General features: G+C 41.3%; 1 protein-coding gene across 4 annotated transcripts in view; it reads left to right on the top strand.

Annotated features, from left to right (window-relative positions):
• Positions 1-11,810, top strand: part of LRRC56 (leucine rich repeat containing 56) — a 53,402-nt gene that overhangs the window by 31,557 nt on the left and 10,035 nt on the right. For all 4 annotated transcript variants that reach the window (XM_042814233.1, XM_042814232.1, XM_042814230.1 and 1 more), the window contains exons 6-7: positions 8,948-9,044; positions 9,186-9,383. In XM_042814233.1, coding sequence (XP_042670167.1) covers positions 8,948-9,044; positions 9,186-9,383 — 295 coding nt within the window. The remainder of the gene's footprint in view (positions 1-8,947; positions 9,045-9,185; positions 9,384-11,810) is intronic.

The raw sequence follows: 11,810 nt of genomic DNA, 5'->3' as shown, positions 1-11,810 counted from the left end.
TTTTTTTTTTTTTTTTTTTTTTTTTTTTTGCAATTAGAGAATTTCTGTGTCTGATATATAAATACAACCTGCTTTTTGCAGCAGATCTTTTACAATAGATAAAATTGCAAACTATTTTCTATATTCATGTCAGGTACTTGTTTTAAAGACACAGGTGTTTGTCAACAGGTGATCTCTTTGTATTACAGTAGTGCTTACAGCCCTTAATAAGAGATCAGGGTCCTGTTGCATTACATTATACTGTCACACACAGAGAACTGCTGCTCTCACTTGGTCTATCTGAATCTCTTTGTGTCCGTATTTCAGTGCCTAGAGCAGCACTGCTTGCTTTTACACTTGTTTTTTCTGCGTGGGGAAAGCATTTATTTTCCAATGCAAGTTGGTTTCTTTAGAAAGCACTTCTACTGCTTCTTGTGTGTAGGCAGCCTGAAAGCCTTTCAGCAAATAAGGTTGCTGTGAAGTCTATCTTAAGATATTCTTTGAGGACTTTGGGTGCTTTCCAGGAGCTAGGAAAGAAAGCATCTGAGTTGAAACTTAATCTCTGTATTAATGCCTGCACATCCCTGGGAATATCATAAACCTTGGCAAAATTGCTGTGACCTCAAGTTTTATTTAGCAGTGATGGTTTTAAGGACATGCATATTATTGATTACAAAAAAAAAAAGTAATGATTTGGGGATAGAAACACAGCTATTTTTAGTTGACTGGATTATTTTCAGTAAAGTACCTTTAGCCAGTCTGCTTTAGACTTTAGGAAAACCTGATTCTCATCTCCAGCAGCCTACATTCTATGTTGTCTTCCCCAGTTGAAGCTCCCTTGCAACCCAGTGAGGTGCAGGAGGCTCTTTCCCCACATACTTCTCTTTCTGGTGAGATAGTAAGCATAACACAACACTTTTTGCAGCATGAACGTGACTAGTGAAATAGCAAATTAGGTAAATAACAGAAAACATTTGCAACAAATTGTCAGCAACTGCCTGCAAGCTAAGGTAAGTTCACCGTTCAATGAATTGTCATGCTTCTTTTCTGCCCACCATCTAAACAGACACACCACTTCTCAAATATTTGGGAAAAATATGGGGGAATGTACTATCAGGACTGCATGTTCCAGGAGAATGGGAGACTAGAGAGGAGGCAGTAGATGTTGTTCAGCTTTTCCCTTCTCTTGAGAAAGTCTGAGGACAGAGGCATCCTGCCTTTTTCCTCTGCAGAAAGCAGCCCTTATTCTTTCAAGTTCAGCAAGCAGAGACAAATACGTGTATCCACATTTTTAAAAGCTGCAACGGTGGCTCTCACCCCTTGTATACTATTTCCCTTTCTTTCATCAACAAAATACTTATCTCTTCCAAGGGGCACCTCTGAAATTATATATTTATATATTAGCCTCTGCTTTAGTCTTACAAGTACTGCTTGTTTAAAAGTAGCAGCTAGCTAAGCTACTGCCAGCTGCTTTTAGTGGTTGAGAAGCCTTGTGGGGGGATCTTGTGTTCACCTGACTCCAATCTGTGGGATTACAGGGGGCATCCTCACTCTTTGTACCACCTGGAGATGCAGTGGCAGCAATTTACAGATTACAGGAATTCAGTGGCTTTGTGGCTGAGCCACTGGACCAAGGCTTCAAAAATACAACTGTGTTTTGAGATTAGCTGTGGTCTCTTAGTAGAAATAGCTGCAGAAATTTGCCATCTCTTCAATCTCAGTTGTTTGCTTTATGTATTACCAGGGACAGGTGGAGTCTTTTTATGAGTTACTTGCAAGGCTTTTCTTCATGGGGTCGTGATCTCAGTGCATATTGTGGATACTGCTATAATATGATAAATAGCAATGTTAGTGGTAACTAGCAGATACCTGGCAGCAAATAAATGCTTTGTATATCTAGTTATTCATGTTTGAAGCTGCTGTGTTTCAGATGTCAGAGCTGGAGATTGCTTATGAAAATACATGCTTTAGTCAGTGGTAAGACAGGATGGTTATAATTGTCATCTGAGAAAACCCAAAGAATTGGGCTGGGAAGCAGTAGTCGATAGGCCATAGCTGATGAAGTTATCCACGTGCCTTCATTTCCTCAACAGCTGTGGTCCAAGCAGCCATCAGGAGGGACTGGCCTTGCAGAAACAGGCAGGAAAGTAATGATAGCATCATGTGCTGTGTTTGCAGGTTGCTTTGATTCTGTCTTCTGAGAGTTTGTCTGCCTCGTGGTTTATTGTATATTTGTTTTGTTGCTTTTTTTGGAAAATCATTATGTTCAGTGGGAAATTATGTTTCTTGGAGTTTATGTTTTGGAAATTTGCAAAAGTCTTGGAAATTAAGTTGCCTTGGAGTGCAAGGTAAGTGCTGATTTGGAAAAGGGAAGGATGGGGAAAGGGAATGAAGCTTTTCAATTCTATTAATTGGTTGGTAACTGCAAGCAATATGAATATGCAATGAAGGAATAAATAGGATTTCATTGCACAAGCAGCTTTAATAATCTAATTTCTATAAAACATTCTCCATATGGGAGTTGATTTAGTTGTTCTCATTTTCTGTGGACACGTTACTGTACGCTGAGGACATGTTGCTATTTTCCCACTTGCACACTTCTTTTTCTGTGGATTTATTTCTGATTTGCTCTTTGGCGAAGTTTTATCCCTCTGCCCTGAGGTTGTTACAGACTGCATCAGGTCTCTCTGGGACGGATGGATCAATACCTGCAAAAAGAAATACCAAAATGCCTTGATGTTTTAGGAAGTGAGTTTTGGGATTCAGTCAGCGAGTATCGCGCGCCCATTCTTCACTCTTTGCCTCAAGCTGCCCTCTGTGATCTTTGTATGGAGAACCCAGAGATAAAGGTTTGATAATGAAACCTACCATCACTTTCAGTAACAGAAATCTTATGAAGGGTTGTGTGGTTTTGTTTTGTTTTTGTTTTTGTTTTTTTTTTTAAGATTTTTAACACCGGAGAATCTTGTCAGCTCATGTGGAACTTTTATGAAATATTCCCCCTGCTTAATCTGCAGCATTAGAGGTTTCGGGCGTTGATTTTGAAAGATGAGATCTGCACTCAATCAAAGTTGCAATATATCTGTCACGTTCTGCCAAAGCTCAGACCTGGAACATCCTGCAAAGCAGGCACACAACATGTGGGAATCTTAGTAGGTATTCATGCAGGAAATTCAAAGTGCTGTGGGATTTGCTCCTACATTGTAAATAACTCATTCTTTAATCATGGTTTCATTATCCTTTACTTTTTGTATGTAAACTTTCAACAGTGAGAGTGAAGGACTGCCAGATCTATAGGAAATGGCAGTAGCTCTACTGAGGGACAATTGATACATGGGTGTGACAGTTTTATTGCCTGAGCTTTGCTCTTTGTTTGAAAATTCCCTTGCTCTCAAGGAGTGCGTAAGTTGCAGCACTGTGCTGGGTTCTGCAGCATCACTGTGGTGGCACAGCTTCATGGTGAGTAAAAAAGGTCAAGGGCAAGCGTTGGCCTGCAGCATCACACTGGCAACCCTTATTACTTTGGTGCTGCAGGAGCTGAGTTAAAACAACTGATTGGTCACTGTTACCACTGCACTACCTCATAAAATGCTACTAGGTAGCTATGCTGACAAGCAATTTTAAAGATCAAAGGGAAATTAAGAAAAAAATTCACCATCTTTCCCACAAGTGTGGTACGTACTTGTGTGTTTAGAGGATCACTGTGCATGACTGCAAGTACATCGACTTTGATCAAGCCCGTAATTCTCCTCTAGCTTTTGTGATAGCAGACAAAAATGAGAGCATTTGAAACTAAAGCTTCAGGTCACTTTGCAATGCCATTAGCTTTAACAGAATTAAATGTCTGGGTTAGTTTGTGCAGAACAACAAGTAGTTACGGTGCAGATCAGTTCTCCATTTCATTTACAAAGACCTCTGTCCTCTTGGACTCTACAAGCACTTTTGGTTAAAATGAGATACAATCTGACAAGGAGAACGAAGGGCTTTCAAGTTGCTATGATGAGTTCAATGAGCCAGTGAGAAGAGGCAATAATGTATGAAGTGTCCCAAGCAGCATGACGGCAATGGGCTGCCCATGTGGCTCAGCAGCTGGGTTTGCCCTCTGTTGTCATCTCCTGTCTCTCACCTGAGAGCTTAAATTATTTTTCTATAAGCAAGTAAACAAACAAAAAATTGAAATAAAACTCTGAGATGATGCCAGGCCACCCCCAAAAATGAGACAACAGAGGCACCCTACTGCCACCTGAGTACAGTGGCTGTGAGATGCAAGACAGAGCATCCAAGCCAACAGCTGCAGCATCTTGCAGCTTGCATTGTGAAGAGTAGGTATGTAACCAAGCAAGGCTGCAGAACTGTGAAGCAGCCAGCTCTTTGCATTCAAATGCAAAGTTGGACTTGATAGCAAAAGGATACTGCAAGGGCATGAGGACATTGCCTTAGCATTGCTTGCAGGGTTGGGGTGTGTCATGGATTTGATCAAGGGCAACACGTGCATACAATCAGTTTTATAATTCTGAACGCTTTACAGCTGTTTGAGAGTACAATGAAACTATTTGTAAGCTTCCTATTGGAACATGTGTTACTGATTTAAATAATTTTCAGGCCTTAAAAGTTTTTGCTTCTGATGTCAGAATGATCAGTACAGCAGAATCATTGTGTACTGACATATGGACTGGATCGTTGTCGTCGCTGTATGGCTTGGTAAGTTCAGCTTGGTCTCTGTAGATCAGTGGTTTTCTTTCTTTACTTTGTAAGACATGAGCTCAGTCACTCTTAAATTCAGATTCCCTCCAGTCACCGGCATGTTCACTTTAAGTGACCTTTAAAAATAAATACCAGCATCAAGCCCAATTTCAGATATATTGCTACTGCAGATTTATTTCACAGATGTGTGTGTGCTTTCAAGTATTGTTTGCAAGTTCAGTGGATTTAGTGTTTTATTTATAGGTGGATGATTCTAAAGCAATTTCCAAAAGAAACAATGATCTTGAAGCTGATGGATGTGCAGGACTATGCTCTGTTAGGGCTGTGCTGTTGTGTTTACTGGGTAGCTTGAGCTCAGTGGAGCTACCCAAGATTTATTGTAGTGAAACCAAGAACAGGATTTGGCTCTGGAGGTCTGTTTTTCATCCAGCAGAATTTTGGCTCAAATGAGTCAATCCCTGAAGAACAAGGAGGCTGGATTAATGGAAGAACATGTTATTATTTCTCAAACTATTATTAGGTGTTGTGAGCCAAACTGTTCCTTGCCCCTGTGCTCTTCCCCAAGCTTTGGGGAGTGACGACAAGATGGGAGCATTGCATTTCATGGGAAAAATCTTGAATGGTTGTGCACAAGTGAGAGGGTGCTGCCAAGACCCTCATGGAACACAAAGCTGTTCAGTGAGTTCCATTCCTTGCAGCAGTGTCTGGAGCTTTCAAACCCTTCTGTTTATTCATTTTCATGGGGGGAGAAAAAAGTTATATATGAGTATATGTAAGTTTGTGGCGTTACAATGAAACTAGGAAAGCCTACGTTGGTTTCCTAGCACTTTTAGGTGCTAAAAATGTGTTTGGGTGTTCAGCATATGTTCTGTAGGCAGATGTTCGGTTATGTTTGTGGGGCAATTAGTCCAGAGAACTTTGGTTTTTGTTACCTCAGAGGCTATAATCCTGTTTGTCACAACCAAAGTGATGATGCATACGTTCTCACCCTGTGCTCCATCTTTCTGCATCATACCTGACCCATACAAACCACTGGAAAATTTATAGCTGTTTTGCCCATTAATTCCTTGCCCTTCCTGTGAAGTTGCCAGCTTCCACATCACTCAGGATAGGACACTTGCCTTCCAGAACTGAATTAGCTGATGTGTATATTAATGGAGCTATGTTTCCTCTGTGGTGTCCTCTGGTTCCTTCTATCCGTTAGCTGTTTGCACAGCACCCTTGCATGCACACAGAGAGGTAATGGCCTGAAGTTGTGCTAGAGGAGGTTGGCTATTGGGAAACATTTCTTCTCAGAAAGAGAGGTGATGCAGTGGCACAGGTTGCCCAGGGGAGTGGTGGAAGACCATCCCGGAAGTGTTGAAGAGCTGTGGAGATGTGGCACTGAGGGATGTGGCTAGTGGGAGCAGTGGGGTTGGACTAGATGGTTGGACTAGACGATTTTAGAGGTCTTTTCCAACCTTTATGATTCGATGCACGCTTACAAACCCACGTTGCCCTGATCCTTGGAAGCTGTACATGCCAGATGCAGCAGGGCTAGGCGCAGAGGAGGCACTCCCTTCTCTTGCATGCTCTGAAGTTCTCCTCCCACCAGCCAGAATATTTCAGAAGTGTTTTCAGGAGTGCAGGTGCACGCAGTTGTCCGTTGGGAGCTGCTCGCTCCGAGCTACGCTGCTGTTTAACCCTGCAGCCTTACAGCAGCCGTACTCTCAGGAGGGATCATCTGTGCAGTAATTAATGAGGGAGTTCTTCTGATATTGCAGTGAGATTGACACAGCTTCCAGATGAGCCTTTTGTTAGTTACCAAATAAAGTATTTGCAGGTGCACTTTGCTGCAGTAATGTCTCAGAGTGAACATCACTCACTGTGGATGCGGGAATAAAGAGCTGCAGGGCCAATATTTGACTGTTGCCCAAAAAGTTCACCCCTCCAGCAGCCAGGAGAGTGCCTGAAGATGCATTAGCTCATAATTCACAGTGAATACAGAGCTGTGCATGACTCTGTAGGCAGTGCAGGCAGGAGCTGGTCACGTTCATGTGCACTTGATTCAGCCGAAGCCAGCTCTGGAATTGAAAACCATAACTGTCCAATTCACACATGGGGGAAAATATGATTTAACTCTGGGACCATTTGACCTCTGGGTAGGAGCAAGGACTGCTTCTTCCAAATGTATTTTAGCAGGAGAAGGGGTGGCTGTTTCTTCTCAGGGCTTTGTGTAAAGCCATTTGGGAATGAACAAATGGCTTTGTTTTGCCATCCTGTGTATTGACAGAAAGAAAAACAATAATAACAAACGTACTATCAGAAATTCCTTTTGTGGTAAAACACCATGTTAGGTAAGAAGTACAAGACAATTGAAATCGTGGATTATACCATACCACATCTAAGGGAATTGCATTAGGATTGTCCTCACTTCCTCTAGACCAATCCGCAGTGTTCATCAGAAGCACTTACTTCAGCAGTGTGACAGTGGGGATGACCACTCTCATTGACTTGTGTCCATTGGCTTACAGAAAAGGTGATTCTGCACCAAAATTAGCCTGAAAATTGAAAAACTGATCGGCACTCTAAGTGGGCCATGAAGTGAGCAATATATTTCCTTTGCATTACTCGTGCCTGCTGTATTTGAGCCTACTGGTGTATTGGCCCTGGCTGATGGTAGGTTCTGCTTTTACATTTAATTTAATTTCTTTCTTATTATGGGCACGCAGCTTACAAATCTAATGATAAATTTCTGTAACTATTGCTTGGGAAGACATCTGTTCCTTAAGGAAGCCTTGGGATGACTGTTTGCTCTATTTATGAAATAAGCACAGTGCAGATAGTCTCTGAAAGCTCTTTTACAAGGTCCGGAGATGCGATGACATACAAGGAACAGCCTTTGACAGAGAGATATGTCATTTGACAGCGATTTTTCTGACTTGCTTTGCTTTGACCGTTTTCTCTTGCCGTGGCTTGTCCCAAGAATTCATGCAGTGGAAAAATAACAAAAAAAGCAGATAATGATACCTCAGTCCCACTTGTGAAAGCACTCCTGAGCCAGTGGACTGACTGGTGTGCAGCAGCCCTGGAGCATGCAATTTGCTGTGATCTCTTTTGCTGCAAATCTGCATCAAAGCTGCACGAAGTTCTCTGAGAGCAGCACAAAGCTGTTCTTTTTCCCCATCGCCCACAGAGATAAGGCACAAATAAGCAAGCTATTACATGTGCTGCAAGATGAGAAGAGATCGTGTGACCATATTCTTTTATCTTCTGCAATTTTTCCCTAGAAAATGTGTTAATGTATATATTATAAAAGTTCACTAATCCACAGTTTTGAAGTCCAAGAGCCTCTCTTGTAGGAACTCCAGTTGACCCTCTTCCTCCTCTGATAAGTTTATCTTAGCCTCTATGTTTAGTTGCTCACTTCAATTAATTTGTTCTTTATAATACAGGTAGTCTGGTGTCACAGCTATGGGAAAGAATTCTGGGCTCCTTTGGGTTGGCTTGGGGTTTAATAAGGCAATGCATTTTATTATTATTTTTTTAATTTAGTAATGGCTTCATGCAACTTAGTGTTACCAAAGACAGAAGGTGCTCCCAGTTCCCCATGTTGATTTGTCACTTCTTTTGCATTTTGTGATGCCTTTTTCTCCAATGGTACTATTGTGATACAGTATGGACATCCCACATACATGGAGGTAAACAGGTCGGTGTATGATTCTCTGGATTAGGACTGGAAAGTTTGGAGTTCATACAAATCGTTCATTTTCTACATTTTGCTGGAGCTGCAAAGTGGATGGAACAAATTCTAATTTTCTGCGGATTGGAAAAAAATGTTATCTGGTGAGAGTGCCATTCCTTTCAATTGCAAAAACACAAAAGAGGTAACTCAGTGGAATTACAGAGTAAGATGACTGTGAGTCAGTCTAAATATGTTAGTTTGGGTTTATATGTGTAGAGTAAATGGTGCCAGCATAAATAATCCTCACTCAGTTCTTAGCACGTAGGTGCAATTTATGAGAGAACTACCATGACACAGCTCTTGGAAGAATCTTTTTCAAGCAGAACTGGAGAGGCATGTTGGCACACGAGCAAGGATCTCTGTGGAGGAAAAGCTTGCATTATAATTGCATTTCCATCTTTGAAGGTGACATTTTTAATGACAATTCTTGTAAAAAATGTGTTTTGAAGAAGGTAGCAATGACCTAATTCTAGGGAAAAGAAAGCGAGTCCTGAGTTCCTTTGCCCATTCCAATGGAGCTTCCATTATTTCTTTCTTAAGGGATCTCGGAACCACGTTGTCCCATCTCCACATGCTGTGGATGGTTTGCTGTGGGCTCTTAGATTTAGATGGAATCTCTGCCTTCAGCTCTCTAAAAGTAAGTATCAATGTGTCCTGCCAAACAAGGATTTGTTATCTGTCTTCGCTTGATATTTTCTCTTTAATTGTAGTCTTCATTTTGCAAATACTGAGTGTTACTAATGTGAACCTGTTAATACTTCTGTTTCCTTCTGCTGAGGAACTCTACATAGCCTACAACAAAATCTCAGACCTGTGCCCACTGAGCTTTTTGGATCACCTTGAGGTTTTGGACCTGGAAGGAAACAATATTGAGGACATCAACCAGATGCAATACCTGGGGCTTTGCTGCAAACTGAGCAGCCTGACAGTTCAGGGCAACCTTATTTGTTTAAAGCCAAATGCAGAATCTGCAGAGGTGAGAGCATGGTTTGTACAGATTATGTTATTTTTTGTAGTGTTTTTAAAATGTGTGTTGCAAATGAGAAATATGTCTTTCAATTGTATTAATCTGAGTGGTGAGGTGGGACACATTTCCCATGTTTTGTTTGTGTAGATCTTGTCCTCTTGTGGATGTCTCTCACGTAAGCACAAATGACATACAAGGAGTTCTGGTCAGGAGTCAGGCCTATTCCCTGTCAGTGTGAGACTTCCTACCTGTGAGAATGGGATTAAACTAAAAATCATCTTAGGACTCAACCATGTGATATGAAATCTTAAAGGGGGACCAATGAGAGCATGGACCTCAGTTGCATGGGTCCTTACAGCTTGTCAGGGTTTTTTACAGCCAGTTAGAAAGTAGCTAATGTTCCTCTTATGAGGTGTGCCAACTGAAATTTCTCAGTTAGATAGCATTCTTTAGGCTTTTGTATTCTTTTGAAGGATCACCTGGAACATCAGTTTCTTCAGAATCACCATTCTCAAAACTTAGAGTAGATGCTTGAAGTAACTAGCAAAAGCTGTATTGTAGGAATTGCTTGTTGTCCTCTCCCTGAAAGGGTTAAAATGCAATGACCAAAAAGACCTTTGTAAAAGCTGGAGGTACATCTCTTAAATACTGAAATGATAAAATCAGTTCTTAAAAAGGTATTCTGGTAAGTGCAGGAGATTCTTTGTGTCATAGAGATGATGATAAAGCAATACATGATCTGCCTTGGGTTTCAGGGTGGTCCGCTAGAAAAGTAAGGAAGATCTAATCTTATGTTTATGTTAATGTTATTTTATTTTATGATTTTAAAGCTGTACTGCTCTCTTTCATTTTACCTAACTTGAAAATATTAGCATTCCTGAGGTATAACAAAAAGCATATTGGCATCTGTTCAGGAGGTAACTGGAAGAAAAGTGGAGTTTAAGAAATTATTCAGAAAAGACTGTTCTTCATTTTGGTCACATGAGGTCTAGTACATACCAAAGGACAGCTTGCAGCTGCCATGCTATGTACTTTCATCCACATATATGTAGGTACATAATCTACAGTATTCACTAAGGATGGCACATCCCACAGTGGTGCCATAAGGAGTCAATAATGTAAGAAAGCAGGAGCGGGGGCTGCGTATCCACTGTGCCATGTTCCATAGCTTCCCTGTGTGTTTCAAAGGGGTCATACCCATACCACTAATTCCTTAATGAAAGGATGGATTTGATACTTGTCCTAGACTTAGTCCAGAAAACTGAGGTGTTATCAGTGAAACTCAATAATATAGTGGATATTTTGCATCTCCACATTTTTAAGATGCAAGAGTTTCTGAGATGAAATTATTGGTTTGGTTGTATCCCTCGATAAAAGCAGCAGCAAAAGGTAGTGCTTTAGTTATCATGATTTTCCTCTCTGGAATCCAAAACACAGTATTACACACTCATTTTCTGTTTTGAGCTGTTAGGAGTGTACTTCAGAGACCACTCTTGCAGCTGTTTATATTCACAGTGATTTCTCTATCAACATTCCTCTCTTGTCGAAGATGTAATTGTGAGAGAAAAACCCAAATATTCTGACAGTAAGGAAGCACTGCCTGCTTCTGATGGACAATCACCTGAAATACAGAAAAGAGTGAGACATGGGTTCTGATTGCTCAATCTTCTTGTTGTGTGGCTTTGCTGTAGCTCTGTACAAGCTCTCCCATTTACTTGTTTCCAACGTATGGAATGGCCCAGCTAGGTTTACTGCTCTTTGTTCATACTGCCTGCTCGCTCTCTGTAATTTGATTTTCAGATGAGCTCATCTTCCTCTGTTATCTAAACCAACAGCAACAACCCAATGATAAATGTTGCAGCCTCTCTTGCAGTAATGTACCATGAGCGTAACATGATGCTCTGCTTAAGCAGGACATGGCTGCAGATTGGCTGCAGCCCAGGCTCTGCTCAGAGCACATGCGGTACGTGGTAGCGTGGTGATTGGTTGACTCACTTTCTAAATTAAGATGAAAGGCTCAGTTGGAGGAGTGTGGTGTCTGCCCCTTAACAACAATTACACGCTTTATTTGGTGAGCTCCCTCTGCCAGCCTTGCTGCTGTGCTGTGTGGAGGGAGGGAGTGTACAGCCATCCAGCTATCTCCAAAAGGTTTCTGTTCATGACAGCTCTGCGAGGTTTTCTAACACTGCTTGTGATATCCTGGAAAGCACGGCATCAATCTGCATCAAGCAATTCATTTATAGGTGGCTGATATGTCTCGGGGAAACCACCTATGCATTTTCTGCCACTAGCAACGTGCTCTTGTTTTATACTTATTGAAGCATATGAGATCACCACCACCTTTTACAGCCATTTATTATCCAAGACTATTTCCCACTGCAGTATTTCCATTACATTCCTGGGCAGCCTGGTCTAGTGTTAGATATGGAAGTTGGT

The sequence above is a fragment of the Centrocercus urophasianus genome, unplaced genomic scaffold (genome assembly GCF_019232065.1).
Source record: "Centrocercus urophasianus isolate 14NV4802_14NV808 unplaced genomic scaffold, USGS_Curo_1.0 seq_14, whole genome shotgun sequence".
Lineage (NCBI taxonomy): Eukaryota > Metazoa > Chordata > Aves > Galliformes > Phasianidae > Centrocercus > Centrocercus urophasianus.
The sequence above is the reverse complement of the archived record's forward strand: the minus strand, read 5'-3'. Positions and strand labels throughout refer to the sequence as shown.